The sequence below is a fragment of the Oncorhynchus kisutch genome, linkage group LG4 (genome assembly GCF_002021735.2).
Source record: "Oncorhynchus kisutch isolate 150728-3 linkage group LG4, Okis_V2, whole genome shotgun sequence".
In the NCBI taxonomy this organism is placed as follows: domain Eukaryota; kingdom Metazoa; phylum Chordata; class Actinopteri; order Salmoniformes; family Salmonidae; genus Oncorhynchus; species Oncorhynchus kisutch.
The window spans coordinates 23,538,626-23,558,898 of NC_034177.2; the positions used below are offsets into that span (position 1 = coordinate 23,538,626).

General features: G+C 42.0%; 2 protein-coding genes across 7 annotated transcripts; one reads left to right on the forward strand and one right to left on the reverse strand.

The window, feature by feature from the left end:
- The first annotated feature begins 3 nt into the window (after window positions 1-3).
- Window positions 4-8,804, forward strand: LOC109889259 (zinc finger protein 319-like). Of its 5 annotated transcripts, none has more exons than XM_020480563.2 (3): window positions 4-368; window positions 3,039-3,071; window positions 3,299-8,804. In XM_020480563.2, exon 3 carries the CDS (start codon window positions 3,342-3,344, stop codon window positions 5,145-5,147), a length of 1,806 nt encoding a protein of 601 aa, XP_020336152.1. In that variant the 5' UTR covers window positions 4-368; window positions 3,039-3,071; window positions 3,299-3,341; the 3' UTR covers window positions 5,148-8,804. The 5 variants fall into 5 exon arrangements, with proteins under 5 accessions (XP_020336152.1, XP_031678540.1, XP_020336154.1 ...); XM_020480565.2 differs by having other exon boundaries at window positions 27-294; XM_020480562.2 differs by lacking the exon at window positions 4-368 and adding an exon at window positions 844-998.
- A 4,771-nt stretch (window positions 8,805-13,575) lies between these two features.
- cfap263 (cilia and flagella associated protein 263) lies at window positions 13,576-19,962 on the reverse strand. 2 transcript variants are annotated; one of them, XM_020480566.2, is made up of 8 exons: window positions 19,743-19,962; window positions 19,475-19,613; window positions 18,424-18,585; window positions 16,185-16,340; window positions 15,755-15,991; window positions 14,251-14,358; window positions 13,961-14,116; window positions 13,576-13,693 (listed from the first exon to the last, which is right to left on the reverse strand). In XM_020480566.2, exons 1-8 carry the CDS (start codon window positions 19,871-19,873, stop codon window positions 13,616-13,618), a joined length of 1,167 nt encoding a protein of 388 aa, XP_020336155.1. In that variant the 5' UTR covers window positions 19,874-19,962; the 3' UTR covers window positions 13,576-13,615. The 2 variants fall into 2 exon arrangements, with proteins under 2 accessions (XP_020336155.1, XP_031678542.1); XM_031822682.1 differs by lacking the exons at window positions 19,475-19,613; window positions 19,743-19,962 and adding an exon at window positions 18,753-18,888.
- Between the last annotated feature and the right edge of the window lie 311 nt (window positions 19,963-20,273).

Below are 20,273 nucleotides of genomic sequence, written 5' to 3' on the forward strand. Positions count from 1 at the left end.
TTATTCATGTTCCCGTGCCTGGGAAGGAACTCTAAGGCTAGTCAGTTAGCTAGCTAGCGTTTTATTTAAAAACATAAATCTCATTTTTAAGCGGGAGGAGTATGGCCTAGTGATCACATTCTCTGGGCGTTGACAAAGTTAACCATTCTGGGCAAAATAGAATATTACACATTTAGTTGGGTCATTTAGAACGACACAAAGGCTCTGAATTTTTCGGCCCTGGTGCCAAACCCGCTTGACAAGAGAGCGGACAGATATTCGACTGACCGAGGCTGAATGCGGATATGAAAGGAGGTATTATTGGGCCTACGAATACTTTTTCTGTCAAAATCGTCAGACGCTACAAAAAACTCCGCAAAACGTTAAAGGTATGTTACCAGCAATAATGTCCCAAATATGTTACTCATTTATTTACTGCGTCTATAGATCAGTTTAATACAATAGCTGAATATTTTCCAATCGCAACATTACAAGCAAACGCAACGTTAGCTAGCTCGCCATACAGATGTATGCAGCTATGCTTCTGCAAAATGAGACAGCGACTGCCGCCTGGCTCCGTTAACAAATTATGGGCCGTTTGCTTTTCTCTCTCGTGTGGAAAATGCAATGGCGTAACTAGCTAGGTAAATCGAGTTGTTTTTCTTCGGTTTACATTCGTGCGCAAACACCGACCAAATGGATGCTTATTGATTGCGCACGCTGTGGATGATTTGAATATGCATGTCACCAATAGTGTAATCTTGGGGAACACCGATCGTAAATCAACCCAAACCAATATGATTGACATATTCTGAAAGGAGTAACGTTAAGAGCATTACTAGACATTAGTGCTCACCCGATAGAATGTTTTGAAAAATAGCCTGATGTACTCGGACGCACCAGTTTAAATATTGTCTGTCTCCCTATAATACATATAAATAACAACCTGGACTCAGTGGAAGACGGAATATAGTACATTTAACTTGTTTCCCTCCATTTAGTATGATATGTTTCGTATGGTATGTATTAATTTGTGGATGTCCAAGTATGATGTTACAAATAACAATTCATATGTTACGAATTCCAATTTGTAAAATATGTTACGAATTTGTAAATAGGTATGATACGTTAGCTAGGTGGCTAATTTTAGCTAGGCTAGGGGTTAGGTTTTTATTTTTTTACATTTATTTAACTAGGCAAGTCAGTTAAGAACTTAAGAACAAATTCTTATTTACAATGATGGCATACCGGGTAACAGTCTTGTTAAGGGGCAGAACGTCAGCTCGGGGTTTCAATCCAGCAACCTTTCAGTTACTGGCCCAACGCTCTAACCACTAGGCTACCTGCCGGATGAAGGGTTAACAAGGGTTAACATGCTAAGTAGTGAGGAATCGGCCCAGAAGCGCCCTCTTCCGGGGAGCAGGAACTGATTGCATCGACCCGGAATTGGGTGTCGGACTCTGTCCGGAATCAAAATGAATGACTGCCCAGAATCGGATCAAGTACATTGAGCCATTTCCGTCTACCAACTTTGCCGGCATCTTACCAGAATCGCCCCAATGCAAATTTTAATTAATGTATACAAAATTACCCAATTTAGTCATTTTAAATATTACTATTATATATTTTATACATACAAAAAAAAAAATTTTTGTCTCGGTGGAAACACCACACACCTGGTGACCGTGTCAGCGTGCATGCGCCTAGCCTGCCACAGGAGTCTCTACAGCGCAATGGGACAAGGCCATCCCTCCCCTACCTCGTGCCGACGCTGGGACAATTGTGCGCCCCCTCGTGGGTCTAATGGTCACGGCCGGGAAGGGTCTCGAACCAGCGTCTTTAGAAACGCAGTTTGCACTACGATGCAGTGTCTTAGACCGCTGCGCCACTCGGGAAGTTCCAGCCACAAAGTTTTTAATGCTTATCAATTGCCTTGCAAAAAGTATCAAAATGCTACACAGGACTCTTAAAGAATTTAATTTAAATGTTAATTGTATTTTTTTAATCACAGAAACAATGAGGGGGGAAATTAAATAAATAATGAAATGTTCATTATGTATAGCAGCCTGTGTAATCATCTGCCAGGGAGCAGCCCCGATCGGCCGAGCCCCAAGTAAAACATTTGGGCCAGATAACTCACTGGAATTGTCCCGAGCCCCAAGTAATATATTTGGGCCAGATAACTCACACCGGAATCAGCCCAAGCTCAATCCCCGCATCCTAGCCATAAGTAATACTGCTGAAGGTGGCCCAGACTCTGACTCTCAGCTGAGTGCCCCGACTCTCATCTGGAATTGGCCCAGATCCACTGTGCTAGCTGGGTACAAAGTAGTAAGTAAAGTTGTCCGAGATGAGATTCGAACATGCCGCCTTTGGGTTGCCAGACGTTTTATATGCCCACCCATCCTCCCAGACCAATCATCCTCCTTTAGTTTTTGCCTGAAGTAACCTGTCTTATGTAACCATACCAAACCTAACATATCATAGTAATTTGAGTGTAGCGGATTTACATTTTACTATGTTATGTCTAGTCTATGAGACCAGGTTGAAAATAAGGGGTTTTGATTGTTTGGATATGGCTATCTTGTTGTGTGTTTGTGATGATGGATCATTAGACAAGTAAGCAGGAATGAAGTAGCCCTCTACAGCTGCTTTTAATCTGATGGAAGGATATAGTAGTAGCAGTGTTTTCTGACCTGCTTCCTCTGAAGTCTGGGGCGGCAGGTAGGCTAGTGGTTAGAGTGTTGGACTAGTAAACTGAAAGGTTGCTCGATCGAATCATCGAGCTGACAAGGTAAAAGTCTGTCATTCTGCCCCTGAACAAGGCAGTTAACCCACTTTTCCTAGGCCATCATTGTAAAAAAAAATTTGTTCTTAACTGACTTGCCTAGTTAAATACATTTTTATTTTATTTTTAAGTCTATCTTTTTGGGCTCTGATAATTATTCTGTTGTCTCAGGGAAAGTTTCTGAAACTGAGATATTGCACTTCTTCTAGGATGCCATACCGCACACAGTACTAGTGAATAGTTTAATAATAATTGTTCCCTTTTTCTGCAGTCATCAGAAGAGGACTGAAGACTCATGGAGACAGTGGGTTAAATTTTTCTAAATTTAAATGTCTTTGCAGCAGGTGTTCTTCCTCTGCATATAATTTTCAGACACCCAATCTATTGCATCCTAAAAACAAGCCCTTTTTTATATGTATATATTTTTATATTTAGTGATGTTCTCCACCGAAATGGCAGACTAAATTACTGACTTTCCACCCTACCCACCCGTCCACCAATCAATGTACCTTTGATTTTTCTTCATAAAAGCCCCCACTACGATACAAAACTGAATCCCTACACAAGAGCCAGGATGAGTGAGGCGTGGCAGCAGCATGCTGTTGCTCCCCCTCCAGTGGTGCACACCATACCACCGGGGGCAGAGAATGCGTTGGGCTGCGCCGTCTATGGTATCGTCCTGCAGCCTGACCCCGCTCTGCAGCAGCAGCAGCAGCACCAGCATGGCCAGCAGCACAGCCAGCAGCACAGCCAGCAGCAACACCCTACCCAGGTACAGCAGCCCTCTCTGCAGGTAGGGGGCGAGGGCGGTCACAAGTGTGGAGCATGCGGCCACGACATCTCCCACCTGGCCAACCCACATGAGCACCAGTGTATGGTGAGCCAGGACCGCTCCTTCCAATGCACCCAGTGCATGAAGATCTTCCACCAGGCCACTGATCTGCTGGAGCACCAGTGTGTGCAGGTGGAGCAGAAGCCCTTTGTGTGTGGTGTGTGTAAGATGGGCTTCTCCCTGCTCACCTCGCTGGCACAGCACCACACCTCGCACAACAGCACCAACCCCATGAAATGCTCCATCTGTGAGAAGACCTATCGACCGGGTTCCTCTGGGAACACCACACCTTCCTCCTCTGCCACCAACCCTCAGCAGCCGTCTGCTGATGGAGCCTCTTCCAGTGGGAGTGTGGCAGTGGGATCCTCTTCCTCAATTACATTTCCATCGGCCCGTGACAGGCCCTACAAGTGTTCCGTCTGTCAGAAGGGTTTCAGGCACCTGTCAGAGCTGGCCCGCCATGAGCGTGTGCACACTGGAGAGAAGCCCTTCAAGTGTGACACGTGTGACAAGAGCTTCAGCCAGTCCTCTCACCTGGCCCATCACCAGCGCACCCACAGCTCTGAGCGCCCATACAAATGTGCTGTGTGTGACAAGAGCTTCAAGCACCGCTCCCACCTGGTGCGCCACATGTACGCCCATTCCGGAGAGCACCTGTTTAAGTGCAACCTGTGTGAACTGCACTTCAAGGAGTCTTCGGAGCTGCTGCATCATCCATGCCACCCACAAGGGGCACGCCCCTTCCGCTGTGCAACCTGTGGAAAGGGCTTCAAGCGTCCATCAGACCTGCGGCAGCATGAGCGCACTCACTCTGAGGAGCGTCCCTTCCACTGTGAGGAGTGCCAGATGAGTTTCAAACAGCAGTATGCGCTGGTGCGCCATAGGCGCACGCACAAAAACCCATCCGACCGCCCCTTCAAGTGCAACCTTTGTGACAAAGGCTTCTTGCAGCCATCCCATCTGCTGTACCACCAGCACGTCCACGGCATGGAGAACCTGTTCAAGTGTGCATCCTGCCAGAAGGAATTCAGTCAGTCAGGAGAGCTGCTGCGCCACAAATGCGGTGAGTCGTCCTCTTCATCTAGGGAGACAGACAAGCCTTACAAATGTGACGTGTGCGGCAAGGGATACAAGAAGAGTTCGACACTGCAGCGACATCAGAACTCGCACTGTCAAGAGAAGCCCCTAAAGTGCTCCCTATGTGACCGCCGCTTCCTGTCATCCTCAGAGTTCGTGCAGCACCGCTGCGACCCGTCCCGAGAGAAGCCCTTAAAGTGTCCCGAATGCGAGAAGCGCTTCAAGTACTCATCTGACCTGAATAGGCACAAGCGTGTCCACACCGGGGAGAAGCCCTATAAGTGTGCTAGCTGTGATAAAGGCTTCAAGCAACGGGAGCACCTGGCCAAGCATCAGAGTGTGCATTCCAGAGATGCCCAGTTCAAGTGTGTTTGGTGTGGAGAGCGCTTTGGAGACCTGGGAGCTTTGCAGGAGCACACAGTCCAGCACACAGCTGAAGGAGGGGGTTACCCTGTGCCACCTTGCATATAGTCACGCCCCTCCGCTCTGTACAAGTTCATAGCAAACGTCCCTGTCTACCATTAATTTGCAGCACCCAGCTTAACACACTTGAACTGGGCATCTCTGGAGTGCACACTCTGGTGCTTTCCAGAGATACCCAGTTCAAATGCTTTGGAGACCTGGGAGCCTTGCAGGAGCACACAGTCCAGCACAAATCTAAAGGGAGGGTTACCCGATGGTAGGTTACTCTGTGCCACTTCTTATCGAGTCCATAGCAAATGTCCCTGCCTACTCTTAATTTGCCCCCAGCATATAAAATCCATACCCTCACTTCCCATCTGAAAACTGATACCAGTCCACTTCCCCATCCTAAGAAACTCATACAATTTATAATTGTTAAAAACAAAAAATAGAAGTCACTGCCAAGTGTCACTGCTTTAGAGCTACTGTCTGAAGGACAGAGGAGACACCAACAAGGATATGTCTTTCACTTCAAACACTAGGGTGGATGTTCTAGCCCAGGTCATTTACTCTTATCTATCCTTACCTTCTTGAATCAACTTCCTTGCAAGTGGGGAAAAAATACATGTAAATCACCACATTCGCCTACATTTCTGTATATGAAAAGCTTTGCATTTGTACATAAATTACCTTATAGATTAAAAAGAAAAAAAGGCGATGTGGACCAGTTCCCCTTGTGATGACCTGCTTGACTGGTGTGTTGCACCATGACCCAGAACTATTCTCTTGCCAACAGTGGTTGTCACTCTAGAATGCATCTACAGAGATCCTGCATGCATTAATGTTCCATTCTCTTACCCAGGATACTCAAGACTTTTATGATTGCTAAGTTTCAGCAGCTGCTACAGTCTACTGATGGCCTCTTGCTTTTTTTTATTTTGGAATCAATGACGCTGTATCAACTCTGATATAAAATGTTTTGTTTGGTGGGTGGAGGGTTGAAATGATTGTGTATTGGTTACTTTTCCACAACCTAATCACTGTAGTAGCAGTGTATGCATATCAGGAAATGGAACCGGTTCAGGGAACAGAACCAGAAATATCACTAAAACAAAAATTATGATCAGAACCGTGAACGGAAGTGATCTATACTGTTCTGGAACAGAACCGTTATTTTAAAAGCACGGGAACTGGGTAATAATGTTATTTTACATTCCAGATATTTTTTTTACAGTCCCACAAACGCAACAATGCGCCTATGCAAAGCCCTCACTCTGTCACTCAGAAAATGTTTGTGTGCGTGTGTAGTTTACCTGTCCCTCCCCCTCCGAAGCACTGTAGCCTACTGACGTTACATGCGTGATTCAGAAATGTAGAGATTTTTTATTAGAGAAGAATGGATTAACTTTATCAATTCTGGTTGACTATGGTATCCTTATCACATTTCTCATTGGATTTATTGACTACAAAAAGGTAAGATGTGTTTTTTATTTGAATTCTGATGCCGCTCTGCACACACACAAGTTTGTTAGCTAGCTCTCGTCCAACTTTAAGCCAACTCTTTTCAAGTTCAAAGACATTCAAAGTTCCTTCATAGAAGCCGCTCCTCCGTAGGTATAATTCTGTGGGCCTAGTTCAGATAATGCATGTCATCACAAGATGCCCAGCACTTCAAGCCTCCTCCTCCAACCTCTCTCGATCTTTCCCCACCTGGAAAATTTCAATCTCATCTCGCACCCTACACTTGTTTACACATGCAGTAGATGTCAACAACTATTGCTTGCCAGTGCCATAGCAAGCTGCTCTATCCTCACTGATTGGTGAAGTAATTTAATGTTGAGCTAAATGTAGCGGTTTAAAAAGGAATGATATAAATCATTACTTTCTTGGGTAGAACCGGTTCAAAACATTAATTTGGCTGGTGGGAACAGTGCAACATAATGTAAAAAATAATGGTTCTGTTCTTCAGAACGAAACAATTGGAAAATAATTTTGGTTCCAACCTCTGATGCATATACAATAAAATCATACACCTCTACTCTTTGCTTAAGTATTTTTATCATTTTTTTTATGTACACGAATCAACTCCAACTAGAAGTGGTTTATTTTTTAAATTGTTTTTGTGCTATTGTGAAATATTACAAAAGTTTGTGACTGTATGTGGACGTATATGTGGCCATCATTGTGGCAACTATAGTTTGTACCAAAAAACCATTGTACTGCAGCAAATCCCAAAGGTGTGGAGATTAACAAGCTGAAGTATCAAGACATCTCACTGGTATATAGAAATATATATTTCACACATACATTTCATATTCCTACAGAGATCAGTGAAGAGTATCTGCTGAAAATGTCTAAAACCTGATCAAGCTTCCTCTTACAGTACAATATGTATGTGAGTATGTTTACCAGTTTGGTTACAGAAGTTGCATAACTATTGTTTCTAAAACTGCATTGGCTGTTTTGTATGTTACAACTTTTTATCATATGAGGACTTTAATTGTTTTTCATATTTTCAAGTCATAGTTATGATAGTGGTATATGTTGCAAGTTTCCAAGGAGAACATTCTGTCTCTAAGCCCTACAAGGATTCTGACCCCTGGTGCTCCTTTGTGTTTATTTGATGAATGATTGTTGAATCATGTCTGTGAAAATGGAATCCTGGCTGTGAAGTGGATTGTATAAAACATACATCTGGCGTAGAATTTTGTCAGGTCTGTATAGTTTAACCCCAGTTATGTCAAACTTATCTGCAGTAGATTTGTGTAGATCATTTTAACTTCTGGATTTTATAGCATTATTTTTTTTATCGCATCCTTACCAAAATGGGCTGCTTAAGCTTGATTGCAAAAGTTATGGATTGACTCTTTATAGTCTGTAAGTGGTAAGACAACTAATAAGGCAAAAATCTGTGTCAACTTTGAGGGCAAATCAATGTGGCTCAGTGTTTTTTTTGTGTGTGTGTGGGGGGGGGGGGTCTTTTTTTCAAAGGAAGTATTTCAAGGGGATGTATTTGGTTGTGGTTTGAGTGCAGTATTGAAAAACAATTTTATGATAAGGTAATGCTAACTTTGAGGAAGGTTATTTTTTTATAATCAGTTTCAGTAGACTGTTAAACTGGGGTCAGGGTTATTTAGAAACCCATTCTACTTCAGAACTGACTGCCTCAATGTTGTTGCTCTGTTTCTTGTACTGTGCTGTGTTTTTTGTTTCCTCCATCGTCACCTGAGGTGGGCTAACAGTTTGTCATTCGTCTTTCATCTGGCATTAAGACCACATCAAAAAGCAGTTGCGACTTGAATTAAAAAGAAAAGTACTGTATATGTTTAGTTTATATACATTTTAAAAAATTATTTTAATCTATATGAATATTTCCATTCTTGGGAGAAGGTAACAGGGCCCTTTAGGATGTAATGGGAGGAAATGTTTGCTTGATGGAAGGGTCATTAGGACTGTGATTGACATGACTTGTCATCTGGTGAAGTGTATAACAGTTAGCCCCAATTGACCCTGCTTTCTCTGTTCTGTGCATGCCTGCTGTGTTAGTTCCTGTAATCTTTCCTAGGTATTAGTGCTTCAGATGGCACTTATTCCACATAGCTTTTTTTCAAATTGTTATGTGAAAAAATATTTGTGACAATGTACAGTATGTGTACATTCATGCTAAAATATCTGTATGTAGCATTCATTACACACAGCACTAACAAATAAACTTTTTATAAAGAGGGGGGGTGTCATGTATGTTTTAATTGCAGAGGGGACTGGCATGTATTCTTTCAGGGTTTTTAAATATGTAGATTAGGTAGTTAAACAATATAACAAGATGTGTACATTCACTGAAATCAAATTTTCTAATTTGTAATAGGGTGTGTAATGCTTGCTTAAATATAGACTGTAACATGTCCTTTATGCCGCCCAGAAGAAATTCACTGCACTTACCATTGATGTAATGTACAAATATAACACTCATGTAGTTAATTGTAATCTCTGTTAACCCAGAACCAAAATCTTGCATAATTTGGTCAGATGCTATTTGTTTATATAGTCTGTCAACAGTAGAGTGGTTATGCTGCAAAATGTTACTCAAGCATTCAGAGCCAGAGCTGAAAAGATTTAGATATTGAGTCACCCCAGATTTGGGCCATCTCACAACATGGCTGCCGACTAACTATTTTACAGTTCAGAAGGACTATTTGAGAACTGCATTTGGTAGAGAAGTAGATTTACGTAGCCTGAAAATATTTTGATGCGGAGCCACCACAGATTTGGCCCCTGGGGGCTGTGGCAGCCATCTTTGAAAATTATTGCCTAACAGTACCAATATTTTACAATGACTTTTTCAAGAGAAAGGCTCCAAATATAAGACTTAGGCTTAGATATGGAGCCACTACAGATTTGGCCCCTGGGGCTGTGTTGGCATCTCACAAAATGGCCACTATCGGTAATACTTTACAGTTTTGATGGCTTTTTTGTTAGAGAAACACAACAAATTTAGTACAGAGATGAATGTATGTACAATGAAAAGATCTGGCAGCATTCTTAAATTCATTTTACCCCAATTAGGCAAGATGTACTGTATGTTTTAGTTTAGAGATTCTTGTGTACATCTCCCAATGTTTTGGTAACATACCTGCTATTGGTTTATATATGGCATTGGTTGATGTACATTGTACAGCATACAATTGAATACAAGCTGTCTGGTCGGGTCCAAAGCCACAAGATTTTGTTTAGTAGACAATAGTAAGTTAGCTGCTTAGTTACAGTGCTTTTGATTCTGTGCTGATCTCTTTTGATATTCTGTTTCGCTCCACTGATCCAATAATACAGTGTATTCAGGAAAGTATTCAGACCCCTTGACTTTTTCCACATTTTGTTACTTTACAGCCTTTTTCTAAAATTGATTAAATCGTTTTTTCCCCCTCGTCAATACCACACAATACCCCATAATGACAAAGCAAAAACAGGTTTTTAGAAACTTTGGTTGTCCTTCTGGAAGGTTCTCCCATCTCCACAGAGGAACTCTGGAGCTCTATCAGAGTAACCATTGGGTTCTTGGTCACCTGCCTGACCAAGGCCCTTCTCCCCCAATTGCTCAGCTCTAGGAAGAGTATTGGTGGTTCCAAACTTCTTCCATTCAAGAATGATGAAGGCCACTATTTTCTTCGACTTTCAATGCTGCATAAATGTTTTGGTGTCCTTCCCCAGATCTGTGCCTCAACACAATCCTGTCTCTGAGCTCTATGGACAATTTCTTTGACCTCGTGGCTTGGTTTTTGCTCTGATGTGCACTGTCAACTGTGGAACCTTATATAGTCCAGGTTGTAATTTTTATTAGGATCCCCATTAGCTAACACCGTGACGCTAGCTAATCTTCCTGGGGTCCAACACCAATTAACAAGACATTACAAACATCCACAAATAAAGACTTCACAAACATTCAACAAGTAGACAATACAATTAAAATACCTGACATTTAACATTCAGTTGATGCTTTCTATTTCTGTGTGCCTTTTCAAAACATGTCCAATCAATTGAATTTACTAAAGGAGTCCAATCAAGTTGTAAAAACATCTTAAGGATGCGACTGAGCTCAATTTCAAGTCTCATAGGAAAGGGTCTGAATACTTATGTAAATATAAGGTATTCATGTTGTTTTTTACTTTTTAAATATAAATTGGCAATCATTTCTACAAACCTGTTTTCACTTTGTCATTATGGGGTATTGTGTGTAGATTGAGGGGGGAAAATTATTTGATATATTTTAGAATAAGGCTGTAACGTAACAAAATATGGAAAAAGTCAAGGGGTCTGAATACTTTCCGAATGCACTGTAATTATCTTAAAATATAGCTGCAAGCAGAAATGAATGGGGTTCCCAGGATAACAAAGGACACAAGACCAGTTATATAACAAAGCAAGCACTATTATGTAGGAACTATCTTCCTTTATGTGCATTCATGAGTCTAAATAAAAAATGTGCTAATATTCATCTACTTGTATAGTTTGGCCGTCTTTGAATGCATCAACATTATTTTTTCAAACTCTTCATGAACCATTGTGATGAGACCAAATTTGGAGTGAATCAGACTTATTCCATGACAAGATTATTTTAAGCAATAGTGTTACATTGTAAAAAACAACAACAACTGAATTGTTAATATACTGAACAAAAATATAAACGCAACATGTAAAGTGTTGGTCCCATGTTTCATGAGATGAAATAAAAGATCCCTGAATTTTTCCATACTCACAAAAAGCTTATTTTTGTGCACAAATTTGTTTACATCCCTGTTAGTGAGCATTTTGCCTTTGCCAAGATAATCCATCCACCTGACAGGTGTGGCATATCAAGAAGCTGATTAAATAGCATGATCATTACACAGGTGCACCTTGTGCATGGGGCATTAAAAGGCCACTCTAAAATGTGTAGTTTTGTCACACAGCACAATGCCAGCAGCATACCACTGCTGGCTTGCTTCTGAAGCTAAGCAGGGTTGGTCCTGTTCAGTCCCTGGATTGGAAGTGGTGTTGGGGGGCTAGTAGGAGGCACTCTTTTCTAAAAAAATATCCCAATGCCCGAGGGCAGTGATTGGGGACACTGCCCTGTGTAGGGTGCCGTCTTTTGGATGGGACATTAAACGGGTGTCCTGACTCTGCGGTCATTAAAGATCCCATGGCACTTATCGTAAGAGTAGGGGTGTTAACCCTGGTGACCTGGCTAAATTCCCAATCTGGCCATCAAACCATCACGGTCACCTAATAATCCCCCTCCTCTCCCCTGTAACTATTCCCCAGGTCGTTGCTGCAACTGAGAATGTGTTCTCAGTCAATTTACCTGGTAAAATAACAGATAAAATGCCACAGATGTCTCAGGTTTTGAGGGAGCATGCAATTTACATGCTGACTGCAGGAATGTCCACCAGAGCTGTTGCCAGAGAATTGAATGTTAAATTCTCTACCATAAGCTACCTCCAACATCATTTTAGAGAAGTTGAAAGTAAGTCCAACCGGCCTCACAACCGCAGACGAATTGAAACCACGCCAGCCAAGGACCTCCACATCCGGCTTCTTCACCTGTGGGATTGTCTTAAGGCCAGCCACCTCGACAGCTGATGAAACTGAGGAGCATTTCTATCTGTAATAAAGCCCTTTTGTGTGGAAAAACTAATTCTGATTGTCAGGGCCTGGCTCCCCATTAGGTGGGCCTATGCCCTCCAAGGCCCACCCATGCCCCTGCCCGGTCATGTGAAGTCCATAGATTAGGGCCTAATAAATTTATTTCAATTGATTGATTTTCTTATGTGAACTGTAACTCAGTAAAATGTTACATGTTGCGTTTTTATATTTTTGTTCAGGATAGTTTCCTTATTTTTTAAGATATCAATGCCAAAAGTAACATGGTTCATCATGGTAATGTCTCTGATGACCCTAAAATGAAGGTTCAAGTTAATAGGCCATTGTGAAGTGGATGTACAAAGGATTGAAAAGAACACATAAAATCAGATTTCTGGATTTATCAATAACTCCGCCATATCTTATTAACCAATCCCATAGCTTTTCTCAAATAAAGTAAAGAGATGTACCATGGGCCTACGAATTTGGTGTTATTTGGACATAGTTCATAGTTCTAAGATGGAGGAAAATCTATCCTGATGGGTTCTTGAGCCAAATTTGTTCAGCATGAGGAAAGATGCCCACATCCAAAGTTTAGGCCAATCGGTGCCATTCATTTTGACCAAGTTACTTATTGCCTCTAGTTTCTGTGTGTCAAATTAGAAAAAAAGTTGCCAATCTATGTATAAGTTATTTGACCACGTCATGGAATGTTTTAAAATCTAAGAATAACAATAGGTTTCACAACATTGCTGTGAACCCCTAATGATGGTTTTGGAGGTCTCTCGGATCAACAATCACCACCAAAATAGTGGTACAGTCTGGGGACATTTAGTAAGATGGCTGCCAGGGCCAAATCTGCAGTGGCGCCACATCTAAATATTTTAAGGGTATCTAAGGCTACCATAGTGTTACCATTGGCAACCATTTTGTAAGATGGCCTCCACAGCCCCCAGGGGCCAAATCTGTGGTGGCTCCATATTGAAATCTTTTCAGGGACCATAAATCTAGGGTCTATGACAAATTTGGTGCCTTTACCTCAAAGCAGTCCTTCTGAATTGTAAAATGTTGTTAGTTGGGGGCCATTTAAAAAAATGGCTGCCACACCCCACAGAGGTCAAATCTGGGGTGGCTCCATATTGAAATCTTTTCAGGGTACATATTTTGGGTTTTTATCAAAAAATGAACGATTTATCAGCTTAATCACCCTACTACAAGCGATAAGTTCAATTGTGACTTAAAACATGATTGTTCAACCATTCTACAAATGTTCCATATACTGAAAGTTAAAAACAGCTAAAACACATGAGTTACTTTATAAGGGCATATCTCCGCTAGTTTACAAAAGAGACTGATGGATTTTTGACTGCTTTGGATGATTGAATATTTGCAGAGAATGTATTTATTAGGAAGCATGTGCGGATTCACCGGGCTGTGACTGGTCCTGCTCCTGCAGCTTCCTTCAGCTTGTTCCAGGTCTTGGTGTGTGTCTTCAGAGCCATCTGTATGGATGGCATGGAAATCAGGAACTTTCTGGTTCTATAATGATAATTTCAGAACTGCATGTCCCTTACCCAACATGATAACGTTACTTAAAAAGGGTACCTATGTAAGGACTTCGTAACATTTACGAATTCATAAGCAGAACAGAAGCCAATTACAAAACAACATGAAAATATTATTATCAATGTGTTATGAAGTATGTACTTACCTTCTGTAGGTACCCTTCGTAAGTAAAGTTATATCTAACCTACAACTTTGACTCTCACCTCAGATATCTCAACTTTTCGCTCCCAGGCTCGGACACTCTGCTCGAGCTGGCTATGGGAGGCCTTAGCTGTGATGTATTGCAGCACGTGGGGAACACGGAAATCTGCCAGCTGGCCTCGCAGCTTCCTGTTAAGAGTCTCTGCCTTGGCATGCTCCTGCCCAAGAAGGACACAAAGAGGGGGATATTTATTAGCCTACCCACCAGCAGTGTTGCAAACATAGCTGAATAGTTGGCTACAAGAATCGTATGATTTTGGTTAAAAACTAAACAGGTGAATGTTAAATTGACCTCTTCTGCTTGCAGTGTCTCCTCCTCGATCTTCACCAGCATCTCCTTACGGGAGGTGATGTCACTACTAAGCAGCTTTGACTCACATGTCATGCTCTGCAACTTCTTCTACAATGGGAAAAACAACACATTTCCTTATCAAAGTCCCAAACCCCCACGTACGTACTAACACAACAAAGGTCAAGTACCTTAGTTGGGCCTGGGTGATGAAAATAAGCCTAGAGTTTTATCAGTTTATCTCAAGGGATCTACCTCTCAAGTTCAGATTCCCCAACCAGGAATATATAATTCCACTCTCCTGAACCTGATCACACCCCTGCACAAGAAAAGAGATGTACAGTCGGGCAAAAAAGTATTTGTGGTGTGTTTGGGATCATTGTCATGCTGAAAGACCCAGCCACGTTTCATCTTCAATGCCCTTGCTGATGGAAGGAGGTTTTCACTCAAAACCTCACGATACATGGCCCCATTCATTCTTTCCTTTACACGGATCAGTCGTCCTGGCCCCTTTGCAGAAAAACAGCCCCAAAGCATGATGTTTCCACCCCCATGCTTCACAGTAGGTATGGTGTTCTTTGGATGCAACTCAGTATTCTTTGTCCTCCAAACACAACGAGTTGAGTTTTTACCAAAAAGTTATATTGTGGTTTTATCTGACCATATGACATTCTCCCAATCTTCTTCTGGATCATCCAAATGCTCTCTAGCAAACTTCAGACGGGCCTGGACATGTACTGGCTTAAGCAGGGGGACACGTCTGGCACTGCAGGATTTGAGTCCCTGGCGGCGTAGTGTGTTACTGATGGTAGGCTTTGTTACTTTGGTCCCAGCTCTCTGCAGGTCATTCACTAGGTCACCCCGTGTGGTTCTGGGATTTTTGCTCACCGTTCTTGTGATCATTTTGACCCCACGGGGTGAGATCTTGCGTGGAGCCCCAGATCGAGGGAGATTATCAGTGGTCTTGTATGTCTTCCATTTCCTAATAATTGCTCCCACAGTTTATTTATTCAAACCAAGCTGCTTACCTATTGCAGATTCAGTCTTCCCAGCCTGGTGCAGGTCTACAATTTTGTTTCTGATGTCCTTTGACAGCTCTTTGGGCTTGGCCATAGTGGAGTTTGGAGTGCGACTGTTTGAGGTTGTGGACAGGTGTCTTTTATACTGATAACAAGTTCAAACAGATGCCATTAATACAGGTAACGAGTGGAGGACAGAGGAGCCTCTTAAATAAGTTACAGGTCTGTGAGAGCCAAAAATCTTGCTTGTTTGTAGGTGACCAAATACTTATTTTCCACAATAATTTGCAAATAAATTCATTAAAAATCCTACAATGTGATTTTCTGGATTTTTTTCTTCTCATTTTGTCTGTCATAGTTGAAGTGTACCTATGATGAAAATTACAGGCCTCTCATCTTTTTAAGTGGGAGAACATGCACAATTGGTGGCTGACTAAATACTTTTTTGCCCCACTGTACATACAATAGTGTTTGAATAGGAATCAAACCTTGTAGGAGTTGAGAACCTGTAGGGTGTTTCCTGCCAGGAGTTTTAGGCGCAGAAGGTCCTGGTTTCTTTCATCAATGCGTTCGAGATACTGGCTGTTCTCGATCTTCAGCTGCTGGAAATCCACCTCGTGCAGGGCTTCACCCATTTCCTCTTTCTGCCGTAGCTGTAACTGCAACTTCCTCTTCTGCACATGGAGAGCTGCATTCTTCAACCGCAACTTCTCAACCAGTGTGTCCTGTAGGATGATGTAAAGGTAGCAGCAGGATGAGACAAATAGGTGATGAGGTCAGAGAAACAGGGCAGCAGTCGGTAACAGTGAATGCTGATATTGAAGCTTGCATTACTTCCAAGATTTGTAATTCAAGTCAGGAACCAAATGTGATTTAAGATCTGACCTGACCACCCTGCCTGACATGCAGCTTGCTTACCTTTGCTCTCATCCTGTCCTCAAAATAACGAATGACCTTCTCTGCACCCATCATGACACCTCTCTTCTCCCTCAACACCTTAGCGACATCACGGTCAAACTCATAACTTGCTTTCTTGACCTCCACAAGTCGAATATCTGCTTCCTCCAGAGTTGCCTAATATGGAGAAGGGCCCAGAAATGATTGGTTATCAAGCTTTTGGTACAATGTACAGTACCAGTCAAAGTTTTGGACACACCTACTCATTCAAGGGTTTTTCTTTATTTTCTACATTGTAGAATAATAGTGAAGACATCAAAACTATGAAATAAAACATATGGAATCATGTAGTAAACAAAAAAGTGTTAAGCAAACCAAAATATAATTTATGTTGAAGATTCTTCAAAGTAGCCACGTTTTGCCTTGAGGACAGCTTTGCACACTCTTGGCATTCTCTCAAACAGCTTCACTGGGAATGCTTTTCCAACAGTCTTGAAGGAGTTCCCACATATGCTGAGCATTTGTTGGCAGCTTTTCACTCTGCAGTCCAACTCATCCCAAACCATCTCAATTCGGTTGAGGTCGGGTGATTGTGGATGCCAGGTCATCTTATGCAGCACTCCATCACTCTCCTTCTTGGTCAAATAGCCCTTACACATCCTGGAGGTGTGCTGGGTCATTGTTCTGTTGAAAAATAAATTATAGTCACACTTAGCGCAAACCAGATGTGATGGTGTATCGATGCAGAATGCTGTGGTAACCATGCTGGTTAAGTGTGCCTTGAATTCTAAATAAATCACTGACAGTGTCACCAGCAAAGCACCATCACACCACCTCCTCCATGCTTCACGGTGGGAACCACACATGCAGAGATCATGCGTTCACTTACTCTGCATTTCACAAAGTCACGCCGGTTGAAACCAAAATCCTCAAATTAGGACTCATCAGACCAAAGGACAGATTTCCACCAGTCTAATGTCCATTGCTCGTGTTTCTTGGCCCAAGCATGTCTCTTTGCTGCTATTTCTGAGGCTGGTAACTCAAAGGAACTACTGCAGCAGAGGTAACTCTTGAGTATTCCTTTCCTGTGGCGGTCCTCATGAGAGCCAGTTTCATCATAGTGCTTGATGGTTTTTGAGACTGCACTTGAAGAAACTGTGATGGAAATGTTATACATGTGCTTTTCTAATAAGCAATTTCTGTGTTCATGCAAGTGAGTGATTGAACGAATCAGTATCTGCAATTTTGCAGTATGCCCAGACCTTGTTTTGAGAACGAAAGATCTCAGTTTCAAGGTCTCAGCTTAGAGAGAAGAAGCCTCGTGGTCTGTCACATGTTATGAACCAGTATTGGTAGGTCACATGAATGAAAAACGGTAATGCTGAATGGATTATGCAAATAAATTATGCAAATATAACTTGTCTGTATATAGCTGTATATAAGACAACTGCTGGGACTGCCGCAGCAGAGCTCCTAACAGACATTTACTATGGCGCATCGGATTTGTTGGAACCTCTCCAGCGCTCTGATAATAAACAATGATTCATTTATGATTGACTTTGAGTGTCCCTGTGTAAGAATTTCCACAACAAAACTTTCAAAGTTCTTGAAATTTTCCGGATTGACTGACCTTCATGTCTTAAAGTAATGATGGACTGTCGTTTCTCTTTGCTTATTTGAGCTGTTCTTGCCATAATATAGACTAGGTATCCTACCAAATTAGGCTATCTTCTGTATACCACCCCTAACTTGTCACAACACAACTGATTGGCTCAAATGCATAAAGAAGGAAAGAAATTCCACAAATGAACTTTTAACAAGGCACACCTGTTAATTGAAATGCATTCCAGGTGACTACCTCACAAAGCTGGTTGAGAGAATGCCAAGAGTGTGCAAAACTGTCATCAAGGCAAAAGGTGGCTACTTTGAAGAATCTCAAATATTAAATATTTTTGGATTTGTTTATTTAAAAAATGGGTTACTACATGATTCCATGTGTTATTTTATAGTTTGATGTCTTCACTGTTATTCTACAATGTAGAAAATAGTAAAAAATAAAGACAAATCCTGGAATGAGTAGGTGTGTCTAAACTTTTGACTGGTACTGTAATAATGCCAGAAATCTGAATGGGTTCTGGGTTCAGTGCATCTTAACTACATAGACCACAACTAAACCAAATCACAGATTCCTCTGCAGGTTACACAGATCCAGAAGAGTCTTTCTCTATCCATTCTCTCTCTGTTTGTATATTATGTTTACCTTATAGTTGTGGAGCACTCTTTCTGAGCTCTCTTTCAGTTTCTCCAGGTCCTCCTTGGTTTCATCTAACTCTCTCTGTGCCACGTCACACTTTTGCTCCAATGTCAGACGTTGTAACTGCTCCAGAGCCGTTGTCCGTGTTTTCATCTTTCTCCCACGGCCCTAAAGCCATAGAAATACAAGCATTCAAATATGCAGTAAAAACCCTTATTTTTCTATGGTAATAACACACACACTTTGTATTTCCCACCCAAGCCTTAGCCAACCATCTCCTCATTGGTTTATAGAAGCAGGTACCCACGTGCCATCTCCTCATTGGTTATACTCACGTGGGTGATTGAAAGACGAACTTTGTTGCTGGTTGTCATGGTAATACAATAGAAGTTTAGATGAGATCACCATATAAGTTCAAAGATGAAAAAGCCTGGAAGGAGGAGAAATGACTAGAAACGATTCGGTTGGCCGTTTTTGTGTGGATTAATTTGTCGGAGTAGAGGACCTTGTGCAGTTCAGGTAAAATAACAACTCAGTGTTTATATCCCAGGACAAATTAGCTAGCAACAGCAAGCTAGCTAAATAGGACACATTTTCTAGCAAGTGCAAGCTAACTAGCTAAATTGCCATACATGTTTCATGCTTTTCGACCTGTCCCCAAATTAATATCATTGGTTCAGAATTTGTTTTGATATTTTAACCTGCATGTCCTGATCGCGTTTGGTGTAGGGGGACAAAATACATTTATGCACGATAGTGCACGCGTGCAGCCGGTTTGGGATCCGCGTTAGCCCTTGGCGACTCAGACGCTCGTTGGCACGCGCGAGCAGTGCGGGTGGAATATTTGAATAACATGGATTTCTAAATTTATTTTTGCGACGCTCGCGCACGCGACGTGTCCGGTCTGGTCAGCATGTTAAACCTACGAGGTTATAGTGGACGACGAGACTATGGTGCATGAGTCAATCACGAGAGGTCAAAGAACATATAGGGTAGGGAAATCCATTTCATTCAACACATTAAGTTTGTGGAAGTTGTGCAAGATGCTTTCTCATACCCCTCCAATCTCCAACTGTGATGCTGCAGCTGCCCCCAGAGAATCTGATAAAGGCTGAGGAACCAAGTCCCTGGGGTCCAAGCGGCTTATATACCGCTCATACATATCAGTTTCTGCCCGTAGCACCGCATTGGAGCGTCTGGAAAAAGAGGCAGTGAGGGACAAGGCCTTTTGTTTTTTTTGCGGCCACAAATTGCTACTCTATGTAGCAAATCTATGAGTTAAGACAAGAGTTAAGAAGTGTTGAAACTGAAAAATATCTTTATACCTGAGTTCTTTGACGAGTTCAACGAGATGTCGCTTATCTGCTTCAGAAACATCTTGAACCGTCTCTGCCATGGTTGCTAAGGTAAACAAACAGGTGGGAAGGCGGTTGCTGCGTCTGCTCAGACCAGACATGGACGGATAGAGTTCTAAATTACGTGACTAAAAGGAAATTGTTGCAGATTTGAGAAAATCTGTGCCAATTATATAAATATATATATAGTAGATATGTTTCCATCCAATCAGCGATCGATTTTCATGCAAATATTCTCAAATCTGCATAAAGAAAACACACGTATTTTCCCACCAGTGGTGTTTCCACCAAACAGATTTGTTGCAGATTAAAGTAAGTGCATGATGAGGTAGTGCACATAAAACAATTTCGCTAAAGTTTTAAAGTACAGACAAAAAAAATCTAAAGTTCAATGTTTTTCCATCATAGTAATGAAACAGGCAGGGAGCAGGTCTCGAACCCTCGACCTTCAAGCCAGAGGTCCGACGCGCTATTGACTGTGCCGCAAAAGCGTGCACGTGC